We start from the raw sequence: 25,014 nt of genomic DNA on the forward strand, positions 1-25,014 counted from the left end.
CAGATGCAGAGAAGGCTTTTGATAGGGTACATTCGACATATATGACAAAGGCTATGCAGTGTTTTCATATTCCTGAAGGCTACATCAAGGCGGTTATGGCAATGTATAGAGAGCCTAGCACTAGAGTATTAGTGAACGGCACAGTATCACCTGCATTTACAATCAGTAATGGGACTAGGTAGGGATGCTTCTTATCCACGCTCCTGTTTGTTTTGTCCATGGAACCACTCCTGCAGGCATTCAGACTCGACCAACGGGCCTAGGGTATAAAAATTCATAAGGATACACATACCCAAGCTGCATTTGCTGATTATCTCCTATTAATCATTATTAACCCCATAGAGGCCTTCCCAGCAATTCATGCACAGCTGGATCATTTTGATACCCTTTCTAACTTCAAAGTGAATTTTAACAAATCACAAGTACTAAATGTTACCCTTGAGGGATGTTCACCCTTTATGTGGGCTATGCGCAGTATTCCCTTCTTAGGCATAAAACTTACCCCCCACCCCTCTGACATGTACTCTGAGAACCACAAAAATCTCCCACACACATTCACTTCTTGGTTTGGGAGTAGATCCCTTATTAATACAATTCTTCTTCCAAAAATATTATACCTCCTACAGGTATTGCCAATCCCTATCCCAATGTCTGTCTTTGTGCAGCTGAGGAAAACACTAATCCACTTTTTGTGGAACGGTGAAAGACCTAGAATATCGCACACACAGGCAATTAAAACTCCCAGAAATGGAGGCCTGGGAATCCCGGACTTCCTCTTATACTACAAGTTAGGGCTGGGCGATATGGCCTAAAATATATATCGCAATATAATTTGAAGCATGTGCGATATAACGATATATCACGTTATATTATTTTCTTCTGTATGTATACAAATTACAAAACTTTTCAAGAAATTTTTAAGATTTGTATTCTGTAACAGATCTTTTTCCAACCAATGTAAAGATGAAGTGTTAGTAAAACACAATATTATTTAAAATAACGTGCACATTTTGCCATCATCCATGTCCCCCATCCAGCGCCATCAGCCCCATGCCATTGCCATTTGGCATCATCCATCTATCCCAGCCAGTGCCATCAGCCCCATGCCATTGCTATTTGCAATCATCCATGTCCCCCAGCCAACGCCATCAGCCCCATGCCATTGCTATTTGCAATCATCCATGTCCCCCAGCCAGCGCCATCAGCCCCATGCCATAGCCATTTACTGCCACCCCACCCCCCCTACCCCGTGGTAGATTCAGGCCCCTGCTAATATACTTAACTTTCCTGCAGGGTGCGCGGCTGGCTGATGGAGTCCGCACGAGACGGACTGCGTCTTCTTCACAGCTTGCACTGGGAGGGACCTGATGTCACACACAGCGGCAGCCAGTGCGCTGACGATGTGTGCCCGCAAGGCCCTGGCCAGTGCAGTGCGGTGCAGAGTCAGGAGGCCATGGAGCGGTGAGTGAGAAGGTTCGTCAATTCCCTACCCCTCCGTGGTCATCTATCGCAATATGGTTATATAGACAAAATCTATATTGTTGCCCAAATTTATATTGTTCATTTTGTATATATCGCCCACCCCTACTACAAGGCCATCCAGGGCATGAGAGTCATGGAGTGGATGCGAGACCCGCCGGGCAGATTAGACATATCTTTAGCGCAATCAATGACACACATACCATTGCGCTCTCTAGCCCTGATCACACCACGCAATCCAGGCCACTTTAGAAGCATCCTTAACCCACTGAAATGCAACACAGTTACCATATGGCATGATACTCTGGCAGAAACCTTGCTAACTAACCCTCTATCCCCACTGCGACAAATCAGAGATGTTATGTGGGATTCTTCTAAGGAATTTAGATCATCCGTAACTGAAGGTTGCAAAAACACCACAACAACACTATGGGCATACTGAAGGAAGGCAGTGATACAACAGACACCGATGACGGATTGCCCTTTCCAGAACTCACCCACTTTCAGAAGTCCTATATATTACAGACAATTAAGAAACTGCAGGCACCAAATGATGCTATTCCCACAAACTTTGAACAGATGATTATGGGTACTAAAGAACCCCTCAAAAAAATATCCAAGCTATATCCACTTCTCCCAAATGACTTGTCCAATAAACCTGCATTCAATGTCAAATGGGAAGAAGACCTGAACACCACATTTTCAAGTGAGGAAATTAGAGCTCTACTGGCTCAAACACCCAGGGTCTCTAGATACGCTCGTCTCCAATAGAATTATTATAAAATGCTTACCAGGTGGTACTATACCCTGGAGAGGTTACATAAAATGTTCCCCGCATCCTCCCAAACTTGTTCACTCACGCTGTGAAACCCGACACTTGTATCACACAGCTTGATGAAGGGCACCAAATTTGGGCCCGAAATGTTGCTATAACATGTACCACAGATGTTGAAAAATAAATAAAAGTATCAATTTTTGAAGATCATTTGGTGTGCTGTCTCAAACTAAACATTGACAACTTGTTGAAGATGTCATAACACGTAGGCACCTGTATGCATGTTTGGTGGACATGTCCCATTCTGGACTCTTTTTGGACATCAGTTTGTGACTTTGCTAAACTGTAAACCAAAAAGATTCTACAAACTCCCCAACTGTGCCTGTCAGGTATACTAGCCCCAGCTTACAATTCCATGTATGAGAGCAGCCTATACCAACATCTACTAGCAGCGGTGAGACTGAGGATAGCGGCAGCTTGTAAGACAGACATACCTACAACAACCTCTCAGCGGTAAGTTAAGTGTGACCAACTATACCGTATGGAGCAATTAGCACATTGGGAATCAAACACACACCTGTTTAAACGCACATGGAGTGCTTGGAGACTATAAAGAAAACCGCTCCAGAACCAAAATAACTAGACGACTACCCAACATTGTAATAACAAACACTTTATTAAGTAAAGTACACCTCTATCTCACCCAGTAGTGTTATTTCTGTTAGTTCATTTTTCATAAAAATGCACTAAAGTAGAGCATTCCAATAAAAAGGAAAAGACAGTTACACCTCCGCTTATAACACAATGATATGGGAACTGTGTAAGATTTAGTTAAATCTTGTTGTATAGTATAATGACTAAGATGTATTCTACACATAAGTATCTGTATGCACTTCTGTTACTCATGTATCATCTGTGTCATTGTCGTAGTATCAACAATAAAATGTTTTAAAAACTAAAAAGAAATAATCCACACACTGTGTAGAGTGTTGGAATTGGCACATAACTTGACATACTGTGTGGATATTAAATCCGTAGCATGTCCACGTATTGTATCTGCAACAGATTTCACCATCTGCATGTACTTTAGGTGTCGCCAGTGGTCCGTGAGAAGCCAAACTCTACAGTACAGCCCTCTGAACCAAAATGGGACACAGGTTGAAAGTATAAAAAAGAAGAAGACAACGCTGTGGAGGGGGGAGCATGGTGCGACAACACTGGGGAGAGTACACGGCGATAACACTGGGGGGAGCACACGAGATTACTCACATTAATGGCAGAATTCCGGATATCTAAAGCATAGTTTTCCTCCCCTGGATGGACCTGCAACTGCAGATATTTGATGATGTCTTCATTTTTAATTCCCAGAACAGAAAGTCCATGTAATGCTTTCCCTTCATGTTTCAGAAGTTCCAAGATACTGTTAAGAGTGATGTAAGACATGGATATGTAAACTACTTACAAAAGTGGACCGGCACGCAAATTAATGTTATAAATGTTAATGTGTGTTATGAAGTAATAAGGTTTTATAATAACATAGTACACACAGTAGCTCCAATTGACCAAGGCACTTTAATTGACAAAAAATTCCATCTCCTTTATGATATGCTCAGAGTCATTTACTGGGAGCACATTTAGAAATGAATATGATTACACACACACACACACACACACACACAGATACTATGCGAGTCTTCTCAGATCCACCAATTTGCTGTGAGGGCTTAAAGGGTTTGTCCAGCAGGGACACATTTTAGGCAAAAGGTTCAGGATGGGTTAAAAAATAAATAAGAGAGAGGATACTGATTTTACCAGTCAATCCTGTTCCTGTTGGTTGGCCTCGATACAAAGGAAATGCTGGGAAACACCCACTCAGCCAATTGGTGGCTGAGTTGATTCACCGCTGCAGCCAGTGATAGGCTGAGTGGGCATTTATTGTGTGTCGAGACAATGCCAGGAAGTAGAGCCAAAAATGGACAAGACATGCATTAAATCTGAACCGGCAGGGGATCAGAGCAGTGTATATTCTCTTATTTTTAACCTGCTCTGGACACTACCAAGAAATAAATCCAAGATTAATAACCTCTTTAAGGCCTCATGGACACAGTAAAGATTTTATCAGTACAGGGTAATTAAAAAAGAATGGTGAAAACGTATAGCCTCAGTATTCATAATTGAGAGAACATAACACAAATGTATTAACACGAATGACATTATCTATCCAAGTTTTATTTCTGCACTACAAATGTAGCTCCATTGGTGACATGACAGATGTTTAGGCAGTGGTCCAGCTCTATCCAAGCAGGAGCAAGCATATTGAGGGATATCACTTTTTCAGTGATGTGTTATCTGAGGTCATTCAGATTCTGTGGCTGGGGGCAGATGCACTGATTTCTTGATGTAGTCCCACAAAAAGAATTATCGGGGTGATCTGGAGATTGTGGAGACCAGCACAACGCTGGTGAATCATTTATTCTGGCACAGCCGGATGCAACGTTCTGCTAGAGTTTTATTCAGGTATCAGCAAACATCCGATTGGAAATGAGGAGTACCATTATCCTGCTGATAGACTACGTTTGCCATAAGCCATTCCCTTAAGATTTCCACGTGGGAGTGGCCAGTAACAGTATCCTTGACAAAAAAGAAGGAACCACAGACTTTGTGCCAGCTCATTGCACAGAAAACATTTACTTTGGGAGTCCCTCATGTGCTTGATACGGGCACATGGGTTTCTGAGCCCCAGATTCTAACACTCCGGTGATTGAGATATTCTATAATTTGTGAATCGGAAATATAGATACCAACCCCCGTTCAGTCCACATTCGTATGTCAGTTGCAAAAGTTACAGAAAATGTCCTATACTGGTCTGCAAAATGTGCTCCGCTGACCCTTTGAGGTCAATGGGTATGCAAAAAATGTGGATGGCACATTGACTATATCCATATTTTGTGGATCAACAGTTTGTGGACTTTAAAATACATAAGGTCATGTGCATGAGGCCTTAAATTAACCTGTACACAAATGGGCAGATTCATGAAAACTGTCTAAAAGAAGACTACAGCAGAGCTTTAATTTTTCAAGAGCAGAACTTGGTTACTTTAGCTATAGGCCTTATAGACTCTACTTTTGCACCATTCTTTTTGAAAACACCCCGTATTTTGAAGACAACATAAGGAGTGAATGAAGAAGAAAATACATACCACTATTTCCATTATAATTCTCCCATTTTTACTTACTAAATCTACAAGATCTGAATGAGGCCTAGTGGTGTTCAATTTTTTGTAAATAAAGTTTAATCATTGTGTAGCAATTAATAACTTTATCATTGCATCTCTGTTCTTCATAATTTTAATATCTCTGCTTACTATTAGAGAACAAAATCATTAGGTACAGAAGACCTAACCTAATAATCATTCTTTGGTTTCATGCCTCAGGAGCCAGCTCTTGACTGGAGTGGTGAGGAACAGGTTAGTATAAATCCTTGAGGAGATGCAAGCTAGTGGGCTTCCTTTAATATTCCAGGAAAAAAAGTGCCTACTTTTTACAGCACTAGCCTGCAATAGCTAGATTCCAAGTGCTGTGAAACTATAGGGTATGCTGGGACATATTGTTTCCCAAAAGATGGAGAGAGAACTGTATGTGAACAGTAACTACACTGCTCCTGGAAAATAAAAATAATGATGTTTCATCCCTGTACTGAGTGGTAGCAAATACAACTGCTCGTACAAGCAACATTACATGTCCGGAGTCCACGGTATTGTGGGACAACCATACTGTATGTGTAATCCTAAATACTTGTTAACTACATGCAACAATACAAGTCTTACCTGAAGGAATTATATGCATCAAGATCAATGTGAAGACCATTGATATACAGGCTTGCATCTCCAGGCTGGATTCCATATGTGTCAGATAAATGCTTTCAGTAAAAAAGAAAAAGAAAAACATATACAGTGTTTCTAAGGCTTAGCATTTACATACGTTACATCTACATCTAGCAAACATCACCCTGGCTAGACTGTAAACCCAATCATACCACGCTTAAATCACAATGGCACGTGCCAAGCATTCTGATATTTTAAGCAGCAAAGATGAAATGCTGAAAGTGGAAGGATGGGCATGAAAATGTAGCAATATTTGTGGGCATCATGTTACAGAGCAGGAGGAGCTGAGAAGATTGATATATAGTTCTAGGGGAAAAGATTTTGTAAATTTGCAAATTATTTTCCTCATTCTGAGCTCAATAGATATATGAGTGGTCCTATCCGTGATTGTATACACACTTATACAAAGGAAGGTGGCCGCCGATCAGTAATAGGACCGACCATATGGCTATTGAGCTCAGAATGAGCAAAGATTTAAAAGCCTAAATTACAGGTTCTGATGAATATTTCCCATACTACTACACATCAGTCTGCTCAGCATCTCCTGCTCTATACATACTGCCTTCAGGTTGCACTGCATTTTCATGGTACAAGGTTCAGTTTAAGTGACTATGACAAGGGTCACATTGTGATGAAAAGACAGAACAGTCAGAACATCTCAAAAATAGTATGTCTTGTGGAGCTTTTCTAATATGCAGTTACCAAAGGTGGTCCAAGGAAGAACAACCAGCAAACTGGTAACAGGATCAAGGGCACTGAAGGCTCACATGGGGAGAGCAGGCTAGCCCATCTGGCCCGATCCCACTGAAGAGCTACTGTATTGCATCCTGGCATTTATGTAGATGTTACTTTGACGCATACCTTACCACTTAGCTAAACATTGTTTGCGGATGTGTTCATGGTAATAGTATTCCCTAATGGCAGGGGCCTCTCCTAGGTGGGGGCCTTACTAGGTTTTGTTATGGACACTATGAAAGCCTAATGCAGTTGTGGTACAGTTGTTGATCTGGAGGGACAGGAACAAGTATTTTGTTTTCCAGTTGTCAAGACTAGTTCCTAGTTTTGGCAGGAAAAAAATAGCTTAAAAGACTGCACCAAAACAGTATAAAACATACTTTAGAGAAACCCAGTTGTCTGAGCCGTATGTGCAAAAACCTATAATAATTTAAAACTATTTTAATGACTTGATATCACCAAGGCATTATTTAAAAGGACCACTCCTGGAAACAAATGTCCTAGTAATAGAGTGCCACCCTGCATACAAAAACTTCAAAACTGTATTTAGATTGCTATTTCACCTGTTTACAAACCAATGAGGGCAGTGCCAGATCGTTGGCGCATCGGATGTCAGATCGCTATGTGCTGTATTGGGGGCGGAGTTTACGTGCTCACGCTCCATGAGACATATTCCCTCCCCTATGAGACTAACTCCAGACTCAGGTGACCACGGTCACTCACAAGATGTGTGCGAGACAATAAAACTTCATTTGGTCTTGAGGCTCCTTTAAACTACATTTCTGCAAAGGCCACAAAAAAAATATATATATTTATATTGCCTTGAGCAGTCCTGGGGATAGGTTGCTTTCCACTGTTCAGAGTGTGAACATGACAACATTTGGATACACACAATACAGATATAAGGAACTATACAAGAATTCATAAAGCAATGGCTGCTTTACACAAAAAAGAATCTTCATAACAATATGACAAGTAATATCTCAAGAGAAAACATACTAAGAAAAATAAGCTAATGATGTAGAACAAAGGCCATTAATACTCGTTAGAGCCCCTGCATTGTAACACTCATTTGACTACTGTCAATGGCGAGACATAAGGGGGAATGCAAATTCTTTTTTTTTTTTTTATCTAATAATCTAGGCCTGAATTTCACATGCTACTGTGCAGACCGAAGACTATTTTGCCTAAACCCAATCATCATAATTTTTCTACTTTTAACACCTTTCTCATCCCTTTCCCTGTGCTGCATTTTGGTGCTCGGCTTTCATTATCTCAAATGGGAATGATTCCGTTCTGCACAGCTGGAGCTGCCAACCCCTGCTGCTAGATGGATGGACTATAGGCACTATGTTGCCAATGCCAATTTAATGCCTGCAAACAGTATGGTTTAGAAAGTTTCAGTGCTATACACTTGGGGGAGCCGAATGTAAAACATGACAACAGTCCTCATAAGGGCTTCTGTCCACCCCGAATCCGTTTAATTATCTTCTCAGTGCGGTCATTTGCACATCTTAAGGCTTCCAGCATGTGGAGTGTACGTGGTGCAGGACTACTTTGCCATGGGGAAATATAACACACATATAATGCCCATCATCTGGGGCTTTAAACAATGCAGATTTATTCTGAAAAGAAGCAAGCGTACCATAAACAGCCAAACTGATTATATTAAGCGTCACATCATCTATACGATTATATACTTACAGCTTACCTGCTCATGGGTGTGGGTTTACAAACAGAATATTCGCACAGATTTTAGTGAGCATTAGGCCTCATGCACACGACCGTATGTATTTTGTGGTCCTCAAAAAATAAGGATCACATACGTGTGCGGAATTTTGCGGAATGGAACAGCTGGCCCCTAATAGAACAGTCCTATCCTTGTCTGTAATGCAGACAATAATAGGACATGTTCTATTCTTTGGCGGAATGGAAATACGGAAATACAGAAACGGAAAGCACACGGAGTACCTTCCCTTTTTTTTTGGGACCCATTGAAACGAATGGTTCCGTATACGGTCCGCAAAAAAAACTTAATTGAAACTGAATAAAAATACGTTCATGTGCAAGAGGCGTTTTACTCTACATTTTCGCCCCAAATTTGTATGAAAACCTTATTACTTGCAGATTTAATATGCTTTTGCCGCAGATCTCACCATTTGCTAAGGGTGAAATCTACACAAAAAAAAAAAAAAAAAAAAAACACTATCAAACAATTGACATGCTATGAATTTCTAAATCCTCACAGAAGGTCAATTTCTACATGGAAGAAAAAAAATAGTCTAATCACATTCACTTTGCTAGTATTTTATCACACAGCTTTTATTCTGCACGAAAAACTGTGCGTAATGCGTGCAAATACCCTTAGGGTACCTGCACATAGTGCAGATTTGTTTGTAGAAGATCCGCATTAAAACCACACAAAAAACTTACATAAATCCGCTCCATTGATCACGGATCAGGAAGGTTTTTTTAAAAAAATGCATTTTCTGTTGCGCTTTTTGGTGAAGATTTTCTGTTTATATTAACACTAAAGTCAATTGTAAAACCACTCTACAAAAGGTGTGGAATGGCAGAAACAATGGACATACTGCACATTTTAGAATCCGCACAGCAGGTCAATTCCTGCACTGAAGAAAAAAAGCAAACTGTACATGAGATTTGACAAATTTCATTCATTTTTCTGGTACTATGTGACGCTGAAGTTTTTCCGCATGAAAATCCTTGCGGAAAAACCGCCGTATACCGCATCGTGTGCAGCTAACCTTGAAGTTCATCCCTGCTTATTCTCTGTTCTGTTCTCTGACATTTACCATATACAAACATTTACAATGACTGCAACACACCTTCTGATTTTCCTCAATTTCTTTTTTCATCTCCTGATTTAGTGCAATTCTTGTTAAAGACCTTCGTAAAAAGAGAAAAACAAGGATATAAAAGGGGTGATAGGAAAACATCTCCTGGATAGATACAACAGGCTTAGATGATACGGGGGGAAAAAATAATAATAATATCTAGACTCAACAGGAAAATCTGTTTCATTTTACAGAGACAGGAGGCACGAGATATACTGTATCCTGGTATAGTTAAAGGGGTTATCCTGTGATTAATGTAAAACGATGAAAATCAGACATCATATACTGTAGTACATGACAATTTCTAACAAAGCTAGACCCAGCCCGGTACCTCACATAGATCCAGAGAGATACCCATTAAATGCTCCAATTGCACTGCTAGATACAGATAAGCTGGCATCTCATGGGGCATGTCCTATCTGCTGCAGCTCAGAGGGCATGTCCTTTCTGCTGCAGCTCTCTCCCTATCACAGATCAGAAGTCTGGAAAGATGGAACTGAGCATGTGTGTCCACCTCAGTAAGGTGGACAGAGAAATAATAAAAATAAAAAACATCAGGTGGCACCACACAGATATAGTTTATTGAATAGCTTCGCGGCTATACAAAATTTTTTATTACTTCAATTACAAAAGTATTCAGATCTAGGTTCTGGTTTGAAAAATAATTTTTTGTGGGATAACTCCTTCAAGCATATTTGCCATTTGGAAGTTTGGTTAAGGGCTCTTTCACACTTGCGTTCTTGTCTTCCGGCATAGAGTTCCGTCGTCGGGGCTCTATGCCGGAAGAATCCTGATCAGTTTTATCCTAATGCATTCTGAATGGAGAGAAATCCGTTCAGGATGCATCAGGATGTCTTCAGTTCAGAACCGGAACGTTTTTTGGCCGGAGAAAATACCGCAGCATGCTGCGCTTTTTGCTCCGGCCAAAAATCCGGAAGACTTGCCACAAGGCCGGATCCGGAATTAATGCCCATTGAAAGGCATTGATCCGGATCCGACCTTAAGCTAAACGTCGTTTCGGCGCATTGCCGGATCCGACGTTTAGTTTTATCTCAATGGTTACCATGGCTGCCGGGACGCTAAAGTCCTGGCAGCCATGGTAAAGTGTAGTGGGGAGCGGGGGAGTAGTATACTTACCGTCTGTGCGGCTCCCGGGGCGCTCCAGAGTGACGTCAGGGCGCCCAACGCGCATGGATCACGTGATCGCATGGCACGTCATCCATGCGCATTGGGCTCTCTGACGTCATTCTGAAGCACCCCGGGAGCCGCACGGACTGTAAGTATACTGCTCCCCACTACTACTATGGCAACCAGGACTTTAATAGCGTCCTGGCTGCCACAGTAACACTGAACGCATTTTGAAGACAGATCCGTCTTCAAATGCTTTCAGTTCACTTTCGTTTTTCCGGATCCGCCGTGTAATTCCGGCAAGTGGAGTACACGCCGGATCTGGACAACGCAAGTGTGAAAGAGGCCTAAGCTGTATGAAAACTATTTTGTGATTATCTATCATTTACCGTAATACTTTTTTGCCTGATTGGAGTCGGGAAGGAATTTTTTCCTCTAAATTGAGGAAAATCAGCTTCTACCTCACAGTTTTTTTTTGCCTTCCTCTGGATCAACTTGCAGGATAACAGGCCGAACAGGATGGACAGAGGTCTTTTTTCAGCCTTATAAACTATGTTATTATGTTATTTACAGAAAAGGAGAAAAAGATATTACTTCTACAATAAGAAGCGCACTTATCAATATTCTCAAATTCACCCAACCAATAAACTTCTGGAAGCAAGTAAATGGGACCAGAGCTGCAGTAACCAGACACAACCACTAGAGAACAGAGCTGTGCTTCCAGCTCGGTTATCCTTATTGATCCTGGAGCCAGTGGCTGCTGCGAACAGCTAATTGGAGGGGGTGCTGGGTGCCATACCCCCAAGGACCTGCGATTTAGGATTTATGCTAAGTACAGATCATCAGTACCTATACCCTGGAAACCCCTTTAACCCTTAGGTCTCTTTCATATGGGCGAGTTTTCCACGTGGGTGCAATGCGCGAGGTAAACGCATAGCACCCGCAGTGAATCCGAACCCATTCATGTCTATTGGGCTGTGCACATGAGCGGTGATTTTCACAAATCACTTGTGTGTTATGTGAAAATCGCAACATGCTCTATATTGTGCGTTTTTCACGCAAAACAGGCCCCATAGAAGTGAATGGGGCTGCATGAAAATCGCAAGCATCCACAAGGAGGTGCGGATGCGATTTTCACGCATGGTTGCTAGATGATCGGGATGGGGACCCGATGATTATTGTTTTCTCTTATAACATGGTTATAAGGGAAAATAATAGCATTCTTAATACAGAATGCTTATCATGTGATGGACCATGTAATGAGCGCAGTAACGTCATGAAAGGTCCTTTTTCTCCCAGGTCATCAAAGAAGAAGACAGAAGAGAAGCCGGGCAGCGCGAACAAGTGGATGAGGTGAGCTAAATTATTCATTTTAATTTTTAATCCCTACTTTACTAAGCATTCTGTATTAAGAATGCTATTATTTGCCCTTATAACCATGTTATAAGGGAAAATAATAAAATCTACACAACACCTAACCCAAACTTCTGTAAAGAAGTCCGGGTTCGGGTCTGGGTACCAAACATGCCGATTTTTCTCACGCGCGTGCAAAACGCATTAAAACGCTTTGCACTCGCGCTGAAAAGTCGCGCATCCTATCCGGCCCTCACACGTGACGTCCGTGTGAAAGAGGACTTAGGCTACCAGTGCCGTACATGTGTACGCATGACGCACGTGCAGCGGGCGTCATGGCCGTCAGATCTCTGCTGTTTCATACAGCCGATTGAGGTAATTAAATGCTTTAGATGCTATGATCAAGTGAGATCACCGCACCTAACTGCACAAAAACCCAGACGCTCGCGCTTCCTACCTTTGTCCCGTGTGTCCAATCCGGGCATAGGTAGTTGCGCTGAATACTGTAAGCCTTACTGAGTAGGCTAACAGTATTCAACCTGCATTTCTTATTTTGGCCACCAGATGGCAGGCCAGGATAAGAAATTATCAAAAGTGAGCAAACTACACTAATAATAAATTCCTGATAAACCAAAATGTAAAAAAATATATAAATGCATACGCTCATATATGAGGCCCATAATGATCACAAAAAATAACTGTTATATATATATATATATATATAAAAATATAAAAGTTTAAATCACCACCCTTTCCATATAATTAAAAAATAAATACCTAAATAAGAATAAATATAAACATCATGGGTATCACTGCGACCAAAAATGCCCATAATATTAAAATAGCAAAAAAATTCCAATACGTCGAATGCCGTAATGCAAAAAAATGCAATAAAATGTGATAAAAAAATTCACACATACTCCAAAATCATATCAATTAAAAGTACAGATTTTCCAAAAATAATTAGCCCCTAAACAGCTCATTAGACATAAGTATAAAATAAGTTATGGGGGTCAGAATATGGTGATATAAAAAAAAAATTCTCAAAGTTAAAATTAATTTTAGCACTATTTAGACATAAAGAACCTATACATATGGGGTATCGTTGTAATCGTACTGACCCAGAGAATGAAGGGCATGGGTCAGTTTTGCCGTGAACAAAACACCATGGGAACAAAACCCGTAAAGCAATGGAAGGATTGGTGTTTTTTTTCCAATTCCACTCCATTTGGATTTCTTTTTTACTGCTTCCCACAACATTTTATGCCATAATTAATGGTGGCATTAGAAAGTACAACTTGTCCCGCTAAAAATAAGCCCTCATACAGCTATGTGACCAGAAAAATAAAAAAGCTATGCCTCACGGAAAATTAAAAAATTTAAACGCAAAAACCTCCAGTAGCCAAAGGGTTAAGTCAAGTGATATTTTGATTTTTATGGTTGCATATCTTTTAATTCTGAGGGGTTAATTTGTTGAGTGAAAAAAGGACAGTTCAATATATATATATATATATATATATATAGTTTTCTTTTTCATTTGTGTTCTGGTATGGAAGGATATCACTTATACATGTCAGAATACCATACAATGAATATACAGTAGAAAGGCTTTAGACCCTCTCACTTTTTTCACATTATGTTACGGTTTTGTGCTAAAATAAAAAAATAAAAGTTCAAGCTGCCCATCATTCTGCACTCAATACCCCATAATGACAAAGGGCAAACAGAATGTTCAAAATCTTTGCTAATTTATTGAAAAGGAAAAACTAAAATCGTGCATTGACATAATTATTCAGATCCTTTACTAAGGACTTGGTTGAAGCACCTTTAGGAGTAATTACAGCGTCCCATCTTCTTGGATATGATGCCACAAGGTTTGTACACTTGGATTTGGGGATTTTTCTGCAGATCCACTCGTGCTCGGTCAGGTTGGATTCAGACTGTTGGTGGACAGCCATTTACAGGTCTCTCCAGAGTTATTTGTTGGGTTCAAGTCAGGTCTCTGGCCACATTCAGAGTTATCCCTAAGCCCGTCCTCTGTTGTCTTGGCTGTGTGCTTAGGGTCACTGTCTTGTTGGAAGGTAACTTTTTGGCCTGTTTGAGGTTCAGAGCTCCCTGGATCAGGTTTTCATTAAGAATATCTGTATACTTTTCTCCATTCAGCTTTCCCTCAACCCCTGACCAGTCTCCCTGTCCATGCTGCTGAAAAGGACCTCCATAGTATGATGCTGCCACCATGCTTCGCGGTAGGGATGGTATTGGGCAGTGCCTGGTTTCCTATAAGCCTGATGCTTAGAAATAAAGCCAAAAAGTTCAATCTTGTTTTCATCAGACCAGATAATCTTGTTTCTCAATCTGAGACTACTTTAGCTTTTTTTTTTTTCCAAGCTCCAGGTGGGCTTTCAGGTGTCTTTTACTGAGAACAGTGTTGAGTACAGATTGATGGGGGGAAAAAAGAAGCTCCCTGCCTCCTAAAGGGTCAGTATACCTGAAGTACTCCTGACTCCAGCTAATGTCTGCGAGACCACTCTGGTCCAGAGCAATAAGGTTCATTTGCTTACTAGTCTGCTACGTGTTTGTTCTTGCTCCTTACAGTTACAACAGTGTGCAACCCTGTCCCCTTCTCTGACCTCTGCTTACGCCTGAGCTCCATTTTTCCTGATATTTGCTGACCACGCATACTGCCTACTGCTCCTGTACAGCATAGCCACTGAGTTATTCAATAAAATGTACAGGTATAGCACCACCTGCTGTTTGTTGTCCTTCTTATTTCTTTGTCCTGCTCACTGAGATGGTAAAGTACAAGAAAGTATTCTGATGCTAATGCTACGCTTATTTAGTAAATTTGAGATTCTTGGCAAATACAATTTTAAACAAAGTTATTTGAGCCCGTCTGAAACACCAAGGCGATCTCAGTAAGACGGGAACCTAACACTAAATACTACCTGTTATGTGCCATGACGGCCACCATAAAATTGAGGGAGTACAGGTTCCATATGCATGCTGGGCCCACTCTGCTTTTTATCATTTTTGGTGCCAAAATGGCCTTCATTAAATCCAGGGAAGGCAGGGTATCAACATGCATGCCAAGCCCACTCCATACCTCTCCTGGTACCAGATGGCCTCCAATGAATGCGATGAGAGTCCACTCTATACCACTCCTGGTGCCAGCCTGTCTGCCCCATAGGCTGATTTTAATTAGTGTAAGTATACAGCTGTAGCCTGCTCTCCCTGCACCCACTGGAAGCCATTTGGCACCAGAAGAGGTATAGAGTGGACTTTTATTGGTGGCAGTTATGGCACATAACAGGTAAAATTTAGTGTTATGTTCCCGTCTTACAGAGATCGCCTGGACATTTGGCAGATGAGCCCAAGTAACTTTGTACAAAATTGTATTTGCCAAGAATCTCAAATTTACTAAATAAGCATACTTTATTTGGTTTGCAGAGTGCTGTTGCATTGTATATATATATTTTTTCATTATATTACATTGGGAATATTTATTTACTGTATGCCATTTCATAATACCATCTTTAGCATGGCTTCAAAAGGTAAACTTAGTGTCTTTTTTATCTCTATATTTCAAACAGGCTGGTCTCCTTTGTGACAAAGAATAAGCACTGGTTTATAGCACTGGACAGACAGTCTTATAGGACATAAAAGTTTGCACACTGAAATCAATGGGCTACCCATCAAATACCCATATACTCTCATTCCTATAGAGGTAATGCCATTCTCTGTGGCTTTCTGCTCTGGCTTAAAGAGACAGGATTTTACTGGGAGACGTATTCTATACGTCCACCAACACCACAGTTGTGGAGGGGCCAGAGACTGAACTTCAGCTGCTCTCAGATCAGAGCTACTTATACAGAAGTCAATGACCGCACGTAGGTGGCTCTGATCCATTTTCTATTCAGACAAATGAAGCCTTAAAAATAATCCTAAAAAAAACTCCACAAAGTAACTGCTGTATTTGCTGTGCACTAGCTATAAGCGGGCCTGTCCATAGATAATCATTATAGCTCATATATTACTGTATGCTACTCAGGAACACACATCATATCACTTTATCATTAGAGTAATCACGCAAGGGAAGAAAAAGCTTTTTTCTCTGTCTGGGTTGTTTATTATATTTATTCTGTAAAAACTGGCAGACTGCATGAATAACTCATACTCCGCTCTATTTAGGATTCACACAGTGCCTATTTCCTCCAGGACTCGCACTGTTAGCAGTATTGTCAGATTGTATCACCTACTTTATGCACTTTAGTACAAGAGACAATAGAATACTTTGCTGCTAGTCTCTGCAGCCCAGAAGTGGCTGTGTGCCTCCCAATCCACACCCGTGAAAGGACCTTGAAGACGGAAAGTCAAGTAAAGGTTGGGCACTAACTGCATTAAAGCAAAAAACTTCCTTGCTCTTATATGGGTTGTCCGAGTTAAATAAAAACTTGGGCAGACCCTGTACATGTGGAGAAATAACAAAAGAATCAAAGAATCGATACTCGCCCCTTTTTTTGCCCTGCTTCTTCCCGCTCTGCCCGTTGTTTTCCTACCTGCAGGTGTGACATTTCATGCACATAGGTCGGCTCCTCTGGAAATCAAGGATCCCATATACCGATTGTAATCTCCTGCAGGCAGGGTCCTCTACCCCTCTGTCTGTTAATAGTTTCTTGTTTATTGTATTTTATATTTGTGTAACCCTGTCTGGATGTACAGTGCCATGGAATTAATAGCGCTTTAAAATAAATAAATAATAATAATAATAATTGGCTGCACTCGAGACTTCTGTGCATGGAACACCGCTCTCGCCAGGAATATGACATCAGCAGTGGGGAGGACCAGAGTTCAGCTCTGGAAACTGCAAGGAGAAAAAAGGAGAGTATTGACTCTTGTTATTTTTACCACATTTACAGGGGGTTTCACTCAAGGCCCTTTCAATATTTCTGGCATTCAATGTCATTTAGGGCAAAAGCATGATTTTTGGTGATGTTTTTCTGTACATTTTTACACTTTTATGGTGTTTTTTGCACAGCAGTTTTTTTTTTTGTTCGCTGAAGATCTATGGGAAATCTTAAAGGCAAGACACACTAACATTTTTTGGTACTGGTGTTTTTTTGTCAATTAGGTGGCGATTAGTGTTGAGCGAACTTTGTGTTTTAAGTTCGGCATCTAAAGTTCGGGTTTGGGTTATCGAAGTATCCCGTTATGGATTCTAAATTCCATTATGGTCCGTGGTAGCGGAATCCATAACGGGATACTTCGATAACACGAACCCGAACTTTAGACACCGAACTTAAAACACAAGTTCGCTCAACACTAGTGGCGATGTTTCTTGCCATTGCCATTTTTACATCACTTTCCCTATAGGCGGAAAAAATCCATCCAACATACTGTTTGCATAATACATATGATGTCCTGCTAATTTGTGTGTGTAGGGACCTTTACAGACATTCAGAAAATGGCTGGTACAAAAGTTTAGCAGCCATGTCATTCACATACATCAGCCAGATCAGTAGAGCTGAAGAGGTACCCATCTAATAGAGAAACACTGCAATCTACGGGGGCCTGCCGGAACAGCTCTTTAATTCCTTGTGCTGAACTGTTTACTGCTTGATGAGGTACAATCTAAATTTCAGTTAATGGTTACTCATGTTAAATGTGGACCAATCTTCTACACGCATTATCATATGATATAATAAAACCAAGGACTCATTTTGGAGTATTCACAATGAAAACTTCCAAACTTCTATCATAAATTCAATTATTTGTGGAAATGTGGCAGAATCTCATTTACAGCTGGTATAAGTATTATCGCCCTATGCTTTTCGATTGCTCTTCTAAAATGAGATAGAAAACAATTTAAAGCAATTCCTAAAGCAGGACTATAAACTGACTGCAATAAGTACACTAACAATAATCTATCCATCTACTGCATTATGTTCGAGCTCCGATAAAGGTTTGAGTGGTTCTTTAGCTGCCGGTGCAAAACCGCCAATGAACCGGGAATTTACTCTGCATTCCAATGCATATATCTATACACAGTGACAGAGAAGACATGCTAAATGCTATAAAAACACTCATCTTAAATCTCCACTGAACAAGAGACGGTAGGAAAGACAATTAAGGTCAAATGCAGTAAATTGAAAGAACCAAAATGTCATCACAAATGGTTTTACTGAGTACGGTACATTTACATTTATCGGCCTACAAAAATATTTAACCATGAGGAATATGCAGCAGTAAAGAAAGGAGGAGACAGATTATACACAGAATTATTGTTTGCAAAAGCAGCAAGGACACAGGTCATAAAATTCTCAATTTTGACTGAATGAAATGCCAGGGTCATTCTACTGGCTCTATAAAGCATCTACAGCAAACAAGCCAAGGGATTCTAAACAAAAAAATAATGCTGTATCCCGACACATAACTACGTGGCATATTAAAGAAAGCTAAATTAAAGGGGTTGTCCGGGCTCAGAGCTGAACCAGGACATATCACTGTTTTCACCCATTTCATGATCAGATGCTCTCTTTGCCTTGTGCTGAATTGTGAAGGGCAAAGGCTTTTTCTGGAGATCCGGTGACGTACCAGGCTCTCCCTGGCTTCCGACTAGGACTGAGCCCGGTGATGTCACCGGCACTAATGGGCGGGCTTTAGCGGTGCCCTAGCCTGTATGCTCATATCAGAGGGCTTGCCTGGGTGAAGATGGGGATGTCCAGGTTCCACTCTGAACCATGACAACCCTTTTAAGTGTACATCCATATAGGATGGAATCCACAGCCAAATCCTGTGGATTTTATGCAATGAATTTACATCTAGTGTAGGCATTACAAAGGGTCAAATCCATGGTGGAAATCTGCAGTATAAGTTGACATCCTGTTTAAACCATACATACATTTCCATATGACATTTTTTCAGCAGCATATGAATAATATTAAGCTAATATTGCAACAACAGCTAAAATGTTTGTATAAAAAGTCAACAAATACTGCTGTATCCCAATGTACATATACAGGGTATATTAAAGGGGTTCGCCAGGATTTACATATTGATCACCTATCCTCAGGATTGGCGGGGTCCGTCTCCCAGCACCTTCTCCGATCAGCTGTTTGAGGTGGCCGCAGCAGTTCGGATAGCACTGCTGCCTCCACACAGATTACTAAGCTTCCCTGAATGGGGGACTAAACTGCTCCTAGGCCATGTGACTGATAAACATGACTTCATATGGCCTTCATAAAGCTGATTGGTGGGGACCCCAGGAGTTGGATCATTGCCAGCCTTTGATATTGATGGTCTATCCTGAGGATAAACTATCAATATTTAAATCCTGGTATACCCCTTTAAAGATAGCCATAATAAGGGGCATTGGACTAAAATTCAGTGTAAAAAAAGAAGTATGATTGGTTTTTTTTGTCTACAACTTGCAGCCTAATCAGTACAAACTAATAACTGCTAAAATTAAATAAATAAAAATAATCTATAATATTTGTAATGCATAACGAACTCAAAGAATGAAGTTAGCATATAACCTTGTGTATACTGAAATGTAAGAAAAAAACATAATGACAACAGAGTAGTTGGCATGAATAAAAAGAGCAGAAATGAGGAGCCAAGTAGCGCTGCAAGTTTCAGCCACTGGAAATTAATCTTTTAGGCATACATTTTCATGCTCATCCAAGAACAAAGAAGCCATCATTAGAGGAAGCAGCCTTTCATATCAGCAAATACTATTAAGAAGCATGATCACTGGGGTGCACACCTTTGTTTCCTCATTTCGGAAATTAAAATATCCTACAGCCATGAAATGTATGTATGATTATTCACAACAAGTAGCAATCCCAGAAGAAAAACCTAAAATATAACTTTAATTGACAGATATATCCCAATATAATATAATGTCAAATTCTATGAACACACAGAAAATAATGGAACAAAACTACCAAACTAGACACTTTTTCCTCCTTGACAAAGCTGCATAATTACAGAGGAATACATTCTTTTGACAAAAAAAAACAAAACAAAAAAACTAATGCACAAACTTTGTGTTTGTGAATGTAATGATGATACATGTAAGTGATTACAATATTAGAGCAAAAGGATGTTTATTGGGGAAAACTATACAACGGAAAGACTCTAGTGTGTGTTGGGGCGCCTCTATCCTGGATACAAGATGAGATATGGTTGGGCATGGAGGCATACAGGTTCTGTATGGTATTCTGCTGCACAAATGCCCACAGATGTTGCAACGGGGCCTGTAGATCCTGCACACTTGTACAGACGTGGACAAAATTGTTGGTACCCTTTGGTCAATGAAAGAAAAAGTCACAATGGTCACAGAAATAACTTTAATCTGACAAAAGTAATAATAAATTAAAATTCTATAAATGTTAACCAATGAAAGTCAGACATTGTTTTTCAACCATGCTTCAACAGAATTATGTAAAAAAATAAACTCATGAAACAGGCATGGACAAAAATGATGGTACCCCTAGAAAACACAGAACATAATGTGACCAAAGGGACATGTTAATTCAAGGTGTGTCCACTAATTAGCATCACAGGTGTCTACAACCTTGTAATCAGCCATTGGGCCTATATATATGGCTCCAGGTAATCACTGTGTTGTTTGGTGATATGGTGTGTACCACACTCGACATGGACCAGAGGAAGCAAAGGAAAGAGCTGTCTCAAGAGATCAGAAAGAAAATTATAGACAAGCATGTTAAAGGTAAAGGCTATAAGACCATCTCCAAGCAACTAGATGTTCCTGTGAGTACAGTTGCACATATTATTCATAAGTTTAAGATCCATGGGACTGTAGCCAACCTCCCTGGACGTGGCCGCAGGAGGAAAATTGATGACAAATCTAAGAGACCGATAATCCGAATGGTAACAAAAGAGCCTAGAAAGACTTCTAAAGAGATTCAAGGTGAACTTCATGCTCAAGGAACATCAGTGTCAGATCGCACCATCCGTCGTTGTTTGAGCCAAAGTGGACTACATGGGAGACGACCAAGGAGGACACCATTGTTGAAAACGAATCATAAAAAAGCAAGACTGGAATATGCCAAACTACATGTTGACAAGCCACAAAGCTTCTGGGAGAATGTCCTGTGGACAGATGAGACAAAAATCGAAGTTTTTGCCAAGGCACATCAGCTGTATGTTCACAGACGAAAAAATGAAGCATATCAAGAAAAGAACACTGTCCCTACTGTGAAACATGGAGGAGGCTCTGTTATGTTCTGGGGCTGCTTTGCTGCGTCTGGCACAGGGTGTCTTGAATCTGTGCAGGGTACAATGAAATCTCAAGACTATCAAGGAATTCTAGAGAGAAATGTACTAGCCAGTGTCAGAAAGCTTGGTCTCAGTCGCAGGTCATGGGTCTTGCAACAGGACAATGACCCAAAACACACCGCTAAAACACCCAAGAATGGCTAAGAGGAAAAAATTGGACTATTCTAAAGTGGCCTTCTATGAGCCCTGACCTCAATCCTATTGAGCATCTTTGGAAGGAGCTGAAACATGCAGTCTGGAAAAGGCACCCTTCAAACCGGACACAACTGGAGCAGTTTGCTCATGAGGAGTGGGCCAAAATACCTGCTGAGAGGTGCAGATGTCTCATTGACAGTTACAGGAAGCGTTTGATTGCAGTGATTGCCTCAAAAGGTTGCGCAACAAAATATTAAGTTAGGGGTACCATCATTTTTGTCCATGCCTGTTTCATGAGTTTATTTTTTTACATAATTCTGTTGAAGCATGGTTGAAAAACAATGTCTGACTTTCATTGGTTAACATTTATAGAATTTTAATTTATTATTACTTTTGTCAGATTAAAGTTATTTCTGTGACCATTGTGACTTTTTCTTTCATTGACCAAAGGGTACCAACAATTTTGTCCACGTCTGTAGGATGCAGAAGCTGGTGTCCAAGCTGGTCCCATACAAGCTCGATTGGCAATAAATCTGGGGACTGGGCAGACCAAGGAAGTGTTACAATCTGGCAGAGACATTATCTTCCTTAAGATGTCAGCTGGAAGCCCTGCCATAAGACGCAACACATGTGGCCACAGGATGTCCTGCTCAAATTGCTGAGCTGTTAAGTGTTCTTCATATCACTACTGCGGGTCATCAGCTGACATATGTTATGGCCCCCCAGATCATTGCACCAGCAGTTGGGACAGCAAAGGCAGTACTGACGTGCTCACTACAAGGACTCCGTATTTGAACCTAACCATCGTGGGATCTCAAACAGAATCTGCATTTCTCACTAAAGACAACAGTCCACGTACTGGGCACCAGGATACCACATTTCCTTATGTTTAGTGCCTGGAAATAGTCTGAGCAGAGACAGTGGTGTGTAATGAAGGTGCCACCTATGTTTGGATGGTGGACAACAAAACTGTGGGAGCTGCTCGTGCTTGTCAGTGGATCAAACAATCCTCTTTACTGGCAGTATGTATGAGCCGTCCAGAACCTGTTTGCCGTGTGTGTGCCCTCACTTAAACACTGCTCCCAACACCTCCTAAGAGCTAGGTCAGAACAGCCAAAAATGGTGGCCGTTGACCAAAATTACCATCCTGCTTCTCTCAGTCCAATCATGTGCCCCTGCTCAAAGTCTGTCAAATGGACAAAAAAAAATCTTTAAGTGCATCATAGAGGCATATCTAGCAGTCAATGATTTCTCACCAAGAGGTATGCCACCAAAAAGTAGCCTCTCACAGCTGTTATTAGGGGAGCGGGTAAGCACTTTAAAACCCTTTGTGGCAAGACCAAGTGTCTAATGAGACCACACATGTAATTATTTACATATCTGTCTGAGATATAATTACATATATAGCGAAGGAGGACTGGCACTTACTTTCTTGATGATATGAAGAGATGTTTTTTCAAGGCATAATAGCATCATCGGTGACTAGTTTCAGCTCAAGCCTGAGCCTTTTTCAAACTGCAATAGTGAGTAGTCAATAGTGAGTGCCGCTCCTTTTTCGCTATATACTAGTGCAGGGGTGGCCAACCCGTGGCTCTTGAGCCGCATGCGGCTCTTTACTTCTTCAAGTGCGGCTCTAGCTTTGGAGCTGGGAAGCAGTCAGGTGGCTCACTCTCCACCCCATGCTCAGATCTCTTTTCCTGATCGGGCACTGTTGCTATTCTGCAGCTCCAGCTCACTCTCCTCTATGTCCTGATGCACACAGTGTGAGAATGTAGTACGTGGAGACACGGACTATGACCTGACGTTGTGCACATCAGGTCACAGTGGAAAGCATGTCAGACCTGCAGAGTAGCAGGTGCCCTGAGCAGGAGCCCAGTGCCTGATCAGGAGAGGGAAGAGATTTTTTTTTTAACATTTTAGAACTGAGCATGGGGCTCTGGTCTAAGCATGGGAGGGGGGTCCTAATCTGGGCAATGAGGGCTGATTTGAGCATGGGGGGCATACCTGAACATGGGGAGTCTTCTTTGAAGCATGGAGGGGAGGGTCTTGTTTGAAGCATGGAGGGGAGGGTCTTGTTTGAAGCATGGAGGGGAGGGTCTTGTTTGAAGCATGGAGGGGAGGGTCTTGTTTGAAGCATGGAGGGGAGGGTCTTGTTTGAAGCATGGAGGGGAGGGTCTTGTTTGAAGCATGGAGGGGAGGGTCTTGTTTGAAGCATGGAGGGGAGGGTCTTGTTTGAAGCATGGAGGGGAGGGTCTTGTTTTGAAGCATGGAGGGGAGGGTCTTGTTTGAAGCATGGAGGGGAGGGTCTGTTTGAAGCATGGAGGGGAGGGTCTTGTTTGAAGCATGGAGGGGAGGGTCTTGTTTGAAGCATGGAGGGGAGGGTCTTGTTTGAAGCATGGAGGGGAGGGTCTTGTTTGAAGCATGGAGGGGAGGGTCTTGTTTGAAGCATGGAGGGGAGGGTCTTGTTTGAAGCATGGAGGGGAGGGTCTTGTTTGAAGCATGGAGGGGAGGGTCTTGTTTGAAGCATGGAGGGGAGGGTCTTGTTTGAAGCATGGAGGGGAGGGTCTTGTTTGAAGCATGGAGGGGAGGGTCTTGTTTGAAGCATGGAGGGGAGGGGTCTTGTTTGAAGCATGGAGGGGGAGGGTCTTGTTTGAAGCATGGAGGGGAGGGTCTTGTTTGAAGCATGGAGGGGAGGGTCTTGTTTGAAGCATGGAGGGGAGGGTCTTGTTGAAGCATGGAGGGGAGGGTCTTGTTTGAAGCATGGAGGGGAGGGTCTTGTTTGAAGCATGGAGGGGAGGGTCTTGTTTGAAGCATGGAGGGGAGGGTCTTGTTTGAAGCATGGAGGGGAGGGTCTTGTTTGAAGCATGGAGGGGAGGGTCTTGTTGAAGCATGGAGGGGAGGGTCTTGTTGAAGCATGGAGGGGAGGGTCCTTGTTTGAAGCATGGAGGGGAGGGGTCTTGTTTGAAGCATGGAGGGGAGGGTCTTGTTTGAAGCATGGAGGGGAGGGTCTTGGTTTGAAGCATGGAGGGGAGGGTCTTGGTTTGAAGCATGGAGGGGAGGGTCTTGTTTGAAGCAATGGAGGGGAGGGTCTTGTTGAAGCATGGAGGGGAGGGTCTTGTTTGAAGCATGGAGGGGAGGGTCTTGTTTGAAGCATGGAGGGGAGGGTCTTGTTTGAAGCATGGAGGGGAGGGTCTTGTTGAAGCATGGGAGGGGAGGGTCTTGTTTGAAGCATGGAGAGAGGGGGGTCTTGTTTGAAGCATGGAGAGAGGGGGGGTCCTTGTTTGAAGCATGGAGAGGGGGGTCTGTTTGAAGCATGGAGAGGGGGGGTCTTGTTTGAAGCATGGAGAGGGGGGTCTTGTTTGAAGCATGG

General features: G+C 41.7%; 1 protein-coding gene across 3 annotated transcripts in view; it reads right to left on the reverse strand.

The window, feature by feature from the left end:
* The window catches only part of UGGT2 (UDP-glucose glycoprotein glucosyltransferase 2), a 421,287-nt gene that overhangs the window by 306,416 nt on the left and 89,857 nt on the right, over positions 1 to 25,014 (reverse strand). For all 3 annotated transcript variants that reach the window (XM_044284938.1, XM_044284937.1, XM_044284939.1), the window contains exons 10-12: positions 9,720 to 9,780; positions 6,082 to 6,173; positions 3,524 to 3,674 (exon numbers count right to left, since the gene is read on the reverse strand). In XM_044284938.1, the coding sequence (XP_044140873.1) occupies positions 3,524 to 3,674; positions 6,082 to 6,173; positions 9,720 to 9,780 (304 nt within the window). The remainder of the gene's footprint in view (positions 1 to 3,523; positions 3,675 to 6,081; positions 6,174 to 9,719; positions 9,781 to 25,014) is intronic.

The sequence above is a fragment of the Bufo gargarizans genome, chromosome 3, assembly GCF_014858855.1.
Source record: "Bufo gargarizans isolate SCDJY-AF-19 chromosome 3, ASM1485885v1, whole genome shotgun sequence".
Classification (NCBI taxonomy): domain Eukaryota; kingdom Metazoa; phylum Chordata; class Amphibia; order Anura; family Bufonidae; genus Bufo; species Bufo gargarizans.